This window comes from Mustela nigripes, chromosome 5 (assembly GCF_022355385.1).
Source record: "Mustela nigripes isolate SB6536 chromosome 5, MUSNIG.SB6536, whole genome shotgun sequence".
NCBI lineage: Eukaryota > Metazoa > Chordata > Mammalia > Carnivora > Mustelidae > Mustela > Mustela nigripes.
This window is the reverse complement of record NC_081561.1, coordinates 87,555,377-87,565,430: the sequence shown is the minus strand read 5'-3', so window position 1 is coordinate 87,565,430 and position 10,054 is coordinate 87,555,377. Positions and strand designations below refer to the sequence as shown.

At 38.6% G+C, this 10,054-nt stretch overlaps 1 protein-coding gene across 1 annotated transcript in view; it reads left to right on the top strand.

Moving 5' to 3' along the window:
• Positions 1-10,054, top strand: part of TXLNB (taxilin beta) — a 63,640-nt gene that overhangs the window by 28,179 nt on the left and 25,407 nt on the right. Inside the window, exons 5-6 of the mRNA XM_059401575.1 lie at positions 4,611-4,805; positions 6,630-6,749. Of these exons, the coding sequence (XP_059257558.1) occupies positions 4,611-4,805; positions 6,630-6,749 (315 nt within the window). The remainder of the gene's footprint in view (positions 1-4,610; positions 4,806-6,629; positions 6,750-10,054) is intronic.

Sequence of the window (10,054 nt, the reverse complement as noted above, 5' to 3'; positions counted from 1 at the left end):
AGTGAGGGGGGAGAAAGGGGATAAAAAGAGGTTCAGAAAGAAAGAAAGAAGAAAGAAGAAAAGAAAAGAAAAGAATTAAGAAAAGAAAATGAATAAAGAAAAGTATAAAAAAGAAAAAATATATATGTATATACATATATATATTAGATAAACTAGTTAAACGTTAAAAAAGAAAAGGATAAAAGTTAAAAAAAATTTAGCAGAAGAAGTGAAAAAAAATGAATAAGAAAAAAAAATTAAATTAACTGCAAGACTAAAGAATCATAGGGAGAAAGCCATGAGTTCCGTGCTTTGCGTTCTCTTCCTCTGGAATTCTGCTGCTCTCCTTGGTATTGAAACTGCACTCCTTGGTAGGTGAACTTGGTCTTGGCTGTATTTCTTGTTGATCTTCTGGGGGAGGGGCCTGTTGTAGTGATTCTCAAGTGTCTTTGCCCCAGGCAGAACTGCACAGCCCTACCAGGGGCCGGGCTGAGTGATCCTCTAGGATTTGCTTTCAGGAACTTTTGTTCCCTGAGCGCTTTCTGTAGAGTTCCGGAGGACGGGAATACAAATGGTGGCCTCCTGGTCTCCGGCCCAGAGGAGCCGAGAGCCCGGGGCCCCACTCCTCAGTGCGCCATCAGAGAACAGCGTCCAGTAACTCCCGTCTGCCTGACGTCCGGCCGTGCTCCAAGCTCACCAAGCCTGCGACCAGTTCAAGGTAACCTCGAGCTGTGAGCTCACTGTCGGCTCTGTCTCTGTAGCCAGCTTCCCCGTTCTAATACCTGTAAGCTCTGCGACACTCAGACACCCCCGATCCTTCTGTGACCCTGCGGGACCCGAGGCCACGCTGACCCCGCGTGGGCTTCACCCCGGTTTAGCCTCTGGAGCAATGTCCCTCAGCGGAACAGACTTTTAAAAGTCCTGATTTTCTGCTCCGTTGCTCCACCGCTTGCCGGGAGCCAGCCCCTCCCCCCAGGGTCTATCTTCCTGTCGCTTTGGATTCACTTCTCCACCAGTCCTACCTTTCAGAAAGTGGTTGATTTTCTGTTTCTAGAATTGCTGTTATTCTATTCAATCTGCCAATGGAGTTGTAGGTGTTTGCACTCTAGATAAGCTATCTAGCTGATCTCCTGCTATCTGAAGTAGTCTCAGCCTGCTACTTCTCCACCATCTTGACTCCTCCTCCAAGAAGTTCTTTATAGATCCTGGATATCAACCTTTTGTTTGTACTGTCATTTGCAAATATCTTCTCCCATTCCATGGGTTGCCTCTTTGTTTTGTTGACTGTTTCCTTTGCTGTGCAAAAGTTTTTGATCTTGATGAAGTCGCAAAAGTTCATTTTTGCTTTTTTTTCCTTTGCCTTTGGAGACATATCTTGAAAGAAGTTGCTGTGGCTGATATCAAAGAGGTTACTGCCTATGTTCTCCTCTAAGATTCTGATAGATTCCTGTCTCACATTGAGGTCTTTTATCCATTTCAAGTTTATCTTTGTGTATGGTATAAGAGAATGGTCGAGTTTCATTCTTCTACATATAACTGTCCAATTTTCCCAGCACCATTTATTGAAGAGACTGCCTTTTTCCACTGTGTATTTTTTCCCTGCTTTGTCAAAGATTATTTGACTATAGAGTTGAAGGTCCATATCTGGGTTCTCTCCTCTGTTCCACTGGTCTATGTGTCTGTTTTTATGCCAGAACCATGCTGTCTTGGTGATCACAGCTTTGTAGTAAAGCTTGAAATCAGGTAACGTGATGCCGCCAATTTTATTTTTGTTTTTCAACATTTCCTTAGCAATTAGGGGTCTCTTCTGATTCCAAACAAATTTTAGGATTATTTGCTCCAGCTCTTTGAAAAATACCGGTGGAATTTTGATTGGAATGGCATTAAAAGTATAGATTGCTCTAGGCAGTATAGACATTTTAACAATGTTTATTCTTCTGATCCAAGTACATGGAATTGTCTTCCATCTTTGTGTCTTCTTCAATTTCTTTCATGACTGTTCTGTAGTTCCTCAAGTACAGATCCTTTACCTCTTTGGTTGGGTTTATTCCCAGGTATCTTATGGTTCTTGGTACTATAGTAAATGGAATCAATTCTCTAATTTACCTTTCTGTATTTTCATTGTTAGTGTATAAAAAAGCCACTGATTTCTGTACATTGACTTTGGAAAACTATAAACTCCCAAAATTGAACCAGGAAGAAATTGACAACCTGAATAGACTGATATCTAGTAACGAGATTGAAGCAGTGATCAAAAACCTCCCAAAAAACAAGAGCCCAGGACCTGAGAGATTCCCTGGGGAATTCTACCAAACTTTCAAAGAAGAAATAACACCTATTCTTCTGAAGCTGTTTCAAAAAATTGAAGCAGAAGGAAAACTTCCAGACTCTTTTTATGAAGCCAGCATTACCCTGAGCCCCAAAGCAGGCAAAGACCACACCAAAAAGGAGAATTTCAGACCAATATCACTGATGAATATGGATGCTAAGATTCTCAACAAGATCCTAGCAAACAGGATCCAACAGCACATTAAAAAGATTATCCACCATGACCAGGTGGGATTCATCCTTGGGTTGCAAGGATGGTTCAACATTTACAAATCAATCAATGTGATAGAACAAATCAATAAGAGAAGAGAAAAGAACCACATGGTCCTCTCAATTGATGCAGAAAAAGCATTTGACAAAATCCAGCATTCGTTCCTGATTAAAACGTTTCAAAGTATAGGGATAGAGGGAACATTCCTGAACTTCACAAAATCTATCTTTGAAAGACCCACAGTAAATATCATCATCAATGGGAAAAAGCTTGCAGCCTTCCTGCTGAGCTCAGGGACATGACAAGGATGCCCACCCTCACCACTCTTGTTCAACATAGTATTAGAAGTCCTAGCAACAGCAATCAGACAACAAAGAGAAATAAAAGGTATCCAAATTGGCAATGAAGAAGTCAAACTCTTTCTCTTCACAGATGACATGATTCTTTATATGGAAAATCCAAAAGACTCCACCCCCAAACTACTAGAACCCATACAGCAATTCAGTAACATGGCAGGATACAAAGTCAATGTACAGAAACCTGTTGACTTCTAAGCTAAGCTAAAGCAGTAAGGAAACAATGACTATATATATATATATATATTCAATGACTCTTACCAAATGGCTATAATCATGCTTGGTGAAATATATATAGTGAGTATTGGCATACAAAGATCACAGAAATAACATCTCAGTTAATATCTTCAGATTATAAAGTGCGGGTATTTCCTATAATATTCCTAAGAAATGCTTTTGTGACTTAATTATGATTCAGATATCAGGAGATTTATTGGAGTAGAGAATATGTTAATACTGTAGAGGAAAGAGGATACCTAATGGTAAGTTAATGTATTTTCAGAGCATAATTCTTAGCATCAGTTTTTATTTTGATCACATTATTCTACTATCATAATACGGATTTGCACAATTACTTCTATTTAAATCATTTATTTCTTTTTAAAAATCCTGTTACATAATTTGATCACAGAAGGCAACTAAATGCAGTATAATTTTCCTTGCCAACCATGAAGCAAGCTTTCATAATAACAATTAGTCAGAACTGAAAGGCATCCTAAAATGCCTATATCATTTTTCAGCAGTGTCTCTATCTTTGGTATGATATAGCAAGATTAAACCCTTTGATTCTAAAAGAATGAGAGGAATCATCACAAAGCAAATAATTCTCAATATAGATATGGGGGAAATTTGGGCACATTGTTGGTAGTTAGCAATGAAGGGAGGGTTTTGATTTAGGAGAAAAGAGAACAGAAATGATATAAAAGTTAATTTCCAATTCTTGAAGAGGGGGAAATTAGATGTTTCATTTGAGAGTTAAAGAAAATTTGGAACTTAAAATTGCTTTCAAATTCAAAATCTATATTGAACATTTCAATTACCCTATGTGACACATGGCCTGATTGTTCTTTCAGAAATAAAATACCCAGAAAATTTTCTAAGATTTCTTTTTACATTTCTGAATTGCTAAAATTGATCTATAGCTATTTAGCTAAACTTGTTTTCTTTTCAAGCTTGCTGATGAAGGTTTTTCTTACTAAGAAAAAGTTTAATATTGTGATCACTTGTATTTACAAAACTTGGATAATACAATTATGCGTTTAACATGCCATAGTTTTTGTTTTTTTTTTTTAATAAAGGAATATAAGATCTATTATTCTTCTTTCTATACCAAACCAAGGTAACATAGGATCTGTCTCAACGATCAGTAAAGCTGAGTGGCCTTTTTTTCAGGCCATAGCCAAGAGATCAAAACCCACCTACTGCATGTTTGATAGAAATTGGTACAGTATAGGCACTCAGCACTCAATGGGAGACCCGTCATCTTTAAAACAAGCCTATTCATCACTATCAAGTTCAAGACCCTCATTGCACCTTCTCTGGGCAACTGTGTATTTACAACTGAAACTTATCCTCATATATTTATTTTGGTCCTGAACAAGTTTAGCTCCAGAGAACAGAAAAAATGTCCTGCTTAATGCTCCACACTGATCTCCTTTCACTTACCTAACCCTGAGTTCTATAAACCTGGATGCACATAAACCAGCATAACAAGAAACTTTGCTTTTTATCCACAGGAGGAAACACTTCAGCGGGCACGAGAGGAAGAAGAGAAAAGGAAGGAGATCACAAGTCATTTCCAGACCACTCTGACGGATATCCAGGCCCAGATTGAACAGCAGAGTGAGAGAAATATGAAGCTGTGTCAGGAGAACACAGAGCTTGCAGAGAAACTGAAAAGCATCATTGATCAGTATGAGCTCAGAGAGGAGGTGAGAACCACATCAAACAACTTAGGGGCACTATATATAGATCCAGATCTGGGCTGTAAAAGTGGGGGACTTGGTAATAAGAAAGTTATGGCCAGCCCTCTCAATTGGTTAATGTTTAGGATTAGATTTCTTTTACTAGCCAAAATAAAAACAGGTGGTATTACAAAATACCTGGCTGAAAGCCATATGGGATTTCTCTAAAACTGGAATCACTGTAAAGCAAAGGCAATAAATAGGAAGTAGTAGGTCATGAGCACAGTTACCTTTGAAAATAGTATTTCTCAGCTTTTTAAAAACACTTTCTACAGAGCCAGGAAATATCTCACAGACTTCTTCTTAACAATCATCATGTCATCTAAATGTCATCTACACAGTCTGTGTTCTATATGTCCCACAAACCAATAGTAGTATTAATAATATAATAATTATAATATTAATGGTATTACTTATTCAGCACTGAGTTTGTGCTAGGAAAGCTGCTGAGTACTGTACTTTACATATAATATGTCATTTCATTGTTTCAACAATCTTATGCATTAGATAATACCATATCCACATTATATGGGTGGGAAGCAGAGGTTGAGATTAAATCACTTACCTATAGTCACAAAAGCCAAAAGAGTTTTGTTTTCAGTATTTTACATTAGGGAGACTATGAGGATATTTTGTAATTCCAAAATTGTATCTTAATATTTAATATATTTTTAAGACTCCAGAAGCCTTCTCAGGGTTTTTATATATCATATTATTTACCCTATCTCACGCAAATTTTAAAAGTCTGCCTTAAATGTCACAGAACATAATCAGAGTGGCTCTGCTGACAACATGCTAAGATTTTATCAAAAGAAAAACTGAGCCAATAGCACACGGAAACAATAGGTAAACCAAGAAGTCCTTCACAGTAAGTCAAAATGCCATGCTACCATTTTACCTTGTCACCAAGATCAATCCTACTCCAGAGTGGAGGTTCAGACAAAAGCAAAAGGGAAGAAGCTTAAAAAAAAAAAAAAAAAAATTTTTTTTTCCGTACTCTTCAGAGAGATTCCCAGATAAGAATGGCCTGGTAGACCAGTTGTACATTCTTGAAATTGGTTCTAGATAAGCCCCAAGGCTAGAATTCCATAGGTCCTCTTGTCAGTGGGACCTCCTAATGACCAAGAAATTTACACTGAAGTAGAATTTGAAGCTTCTCTTCACTAAGCTAGGCAAGAGGTCAAAAGATGTAGAGGAGGTAGGAGCACATTTGCATATCAATTCATCCATGACCCTTGGTCTTTGTCTTGCTCACCAGAGCAACAGAGTTGAAGTGGGGAGGGGCTCCCTCTCAGTCCCAGACCCTGGGCCACAGACTGGTCCTCCAAAGCTGCCTTACAACCCTTGAGACAAGAATGTGGAAGAGAATTCACTATGATAAATTATATGAATATGATTAAAACCAGTTTCAGAAATTGCCAAAATACTGAGTGATGGTGCTGTAGCTCTTGCAATATATATCAATCTGCCCTCTAGCATAATAAGCAGCATCATACTTAGTAGTTGCTACATTTAGACAAAGTTGGGAGCTTCTGGAGCTAACATTACTGAACTCTGCACCTCAACCTTTTGTAGAGCTACTACTTTGCATAGAGCTAAATGCAGGGGGTTTTACTAATTTACGATTTTATACAAAGCCATAAGTGATGCCAGTGCATTTATTCACCCTACCTCCCTTTTCTTTAAATCTCAAAACCTATAAAACATGTGTGTTGATATTACTTTTTTAACTTACATTTCTCAGCACCAATAATAACTAAAGCTTGATATGTGCCATTTTTTTTCTCTTAGCATCTGGACAAAATATTTAAACACAGAGAACTGCAGCAGAAGCTGGTGGATGCGAAACTGGAACAGGCCCAAGAAATGATGAAGGAAGCCGAGGAGCGACACAAACGCGAGAAGGAATATGTACTTATCAGTGTGCTTGTCTGGTGTACTTGGGGGTCAGAGAACCTCTGAGAAAGTTGTTTTTGACCACAATCACAGAGCACTAGACTGATGGAGGGAACTGAGTTTCTCTAGAGAACTACATTGGCCAGCCCACAGTAGGCATGGTACCTACATGGTTTTTGACATAAAATCATCATGCATCCATTCAACAAGCCTTTTTCAAGCACCTGTCTTATACTAAGCATCATCTAGGTGCTGGGGGATAGCAGTGAGCAAGACCAAGAAGGCCATATCCCAGCATGGAGACTAGAATCTAACTGAGACAGGACAGGCAATAAGAAAACAAAAATGAAGGAAAATTTCAGATAATAATTGGTGCTATTAGGGAAATGGGGAACTGAAAGGGGGCAGAAGGAGGGAGCTACTCTAGATAGGGTGACCAGTGGCCAAGTTATATAGCTTTTTAAGCTTGAAAAGTAGTTTGGATTTTACCCTAAACATACTGAGAAAGTCTAGGTAGTTTTAGCTACGGAAATGACATGATCTGCCTTGCATCTGTTAACAGATGACCTTGGCTTCTGGGCGGAAAATGAATTGAAGAGGGACAAGGAGTCTATTCCAGCAATACGGAAGAAGCCTGATGGCGGCTTGGGTTGGGGACATGGCAACGTCCAGCTGGGGAGCTGGGCATGGATAGAAGTTTTCAGTGCAAAACCAACAGTCACTGCTCTGAACTAAAGATGGTGATAGTGAGGAAAGGGAACAGTCAGGGATGGCTTCTGAGGTTGGGGTTTAAGAAACTAAATGGTGGCTTTTAATGACATCTCATTAATTCCAAACATTCTGAAAACAGCTGTAGGGCCATTCTGCTGATACAAGAACTGAGAGTTATAGAAGATATGTGACTTGTTTAAGGTCACACACTGCTAAGTGATCAAGATGTGTTGGTCACACTTCCAACACATCACATCTCCAGTGTGTCTGTCTCCAAAACCTAAGCTCTGTGTCTGTCTCCAAAACCTAAGGTTCAAATTTGGCCATTTAACAACTGACCATAAATTCTGTGATTACCTAAAAACAGACTAGAATCACTTCAGTTTGTTAGAAGAGTAATTTAATCATAACTTCAGTTTCCAAACATAGCAACAAAGGATGAATTTTAGAGAACATAACCTGATAGACACTGGATAATCTCAAATCAGAAGTCCATGGGCTCTTAATAAAAAAGGTTAAGTTGGGGCACCTGGGTGGTTCAGTCAGCAAGTGTCTGCCTTCAGTTCGGGTCATGATCCCAGGGTGGTGGGATCAGCTCCCACATCACACTCCCTGCTCAGCAGCGAGTCTGCTTCTCTCTCTCCCTCTGTGATCCCTCTTGCTCTCACTCTCTTTCAAATAAATAAAACGTTTTTAAAAAGTATGTTGTTAAATCCATCTCCAACTGGCTCTCAAAATAAGAAATAAAGCATCTAATTATTAGTCAGAATCCAAGAAAACTGATGTGCCACCATTGGCATAATTATCCTCTTAGGAAAACTATGCTCCCTTCAGGATAGCAGTATCTTTGATATATAACATAAGACCTGACAGAAGAATAACTAGACAGAGCTTCGTTTGAAAGAGACTAGGGACAGTTTTGAGGTGACTCAGCCTTAGCAAGAAACTAGCATGCTACCCTTTTTTCCTACCCTCATGTAGCAAAGCAGCAGATTTTAGGCCAAAAAAATTAGCCCCCTCAGTTTTTCAGGTTCCAGCTGTGATGCTTCTTATTGAAAGCAGTGAAATATCAAGTCAAAGCTGGAGGGTTCTTTCATCCCAAGTGGAACAGGCAGCCACCTTCTTCTCTCTTGGTCAGGGAACCACCAGTCACCACTGGGCTCCTCAGCCTGCTCATTGAAGCAGGGGATCAGATGGCCAGAGAGGAGCCTACAGGTCTTGAACTCCACATCCGCCCCAGCCCTCCATGGGATGGGTTGATTTCACTCTTACAACAATTAACCTTCATAGCTCACTGAGAGGCATAGAGGAACAGATAGAATCTATTTTACAAATGGAGAGGTTGAGCCAAGAGAAAAAGATAATCTTGAATACTAAAAAAGATGCTTCCAAGTTTTTTAAAATGATGACTTTATTGTTTTTTGTTCTGATTGCAAAAAGTGGACATTTTTAAAAATAGGAGCAAAGAAAAAGGAAAAAATAAATCAGCCTGTCTTCATATATACTAGAAACTTCATAAGCTGATGGCCACATAATTGACTAGCCAGATTAATCCATGATGTCCATCATTCTCTCTGTAAACACACTAAAGACTCCCACCGCATCTGTGCCTAGACAGCCATTTGAGTGTCTATACATGGGTTCCCAAGTTAAGATGGCAGTGACCAAGAATCAGCTCTTTGCTCCCAAAACTTTTCTTTCAGTTATTCTTGCTTTTGTATTATGAAAACCAACAGAATGACAAAGAAACTGATGAAATGTAAGTGAGAAAAGAAAGTTGTTTCTATGAAAACTATGCTTAAGGCTTTGAAAGACGAAATATAGACAAATAGCACAACACGTGTTATTTTTGGAGTTGGAGTAGCTATAAAAGACTGGGAGAAAGCTCTACAACTCCAGAGAATTACCCAATCAAGCTTCTTCGTAATACCTTTAGGTCTGTAGGTTCTAGTACTATTGTTTTAAAAAGTAAAAAAAAAAAAAAAAAAAAAAAAAAAAAAAAAATAAAAAAAATATATATATATATATATATATATATACATATATATATGTTGTATGTGGCACATTATGGACATAATCTTTATAAAAACAAAACAAACAACAAAAAGCTTCTCTGAATTCCAATCAGAAGACCCATACCCCAAACAAAGACCGCAGCCCTCTATCAAAACCAATAAATAGGCATCTGAAGTTGAAATAACATGGTTTTTATTTTTATAAAGATAGGTTTCTTTTCTTTCTTTCTTTCTTTATTTATTTATTTCCTTATTGGAGTGAGAGAGCACAAGCAGGGGGAGGGCCAGAGGGAGAAGGAAGAACCATACTTCCACTGAGTGCAGAGCCCAATGCAGGTCTCCATCTCACAACCCTGAAATCCTGACCTGAGCCAAAATTAAGTCAGGTACTTAACTGACTGAGCTGCCCAGGCACCCCAAAAATAACATGTCTTACATATGTGTGTGTGATTTTTATACCCATCAGCTCCCAATTCTGACCATCTTTGATATGAGGGCCTTGGTTGTATGAAAGGCTGTCTCCTGGAAGAGGGATAGGACTTACTGAGTAAATCTTCTATAACATTTGGCATAACAGGTCAAAATTCTAACCCA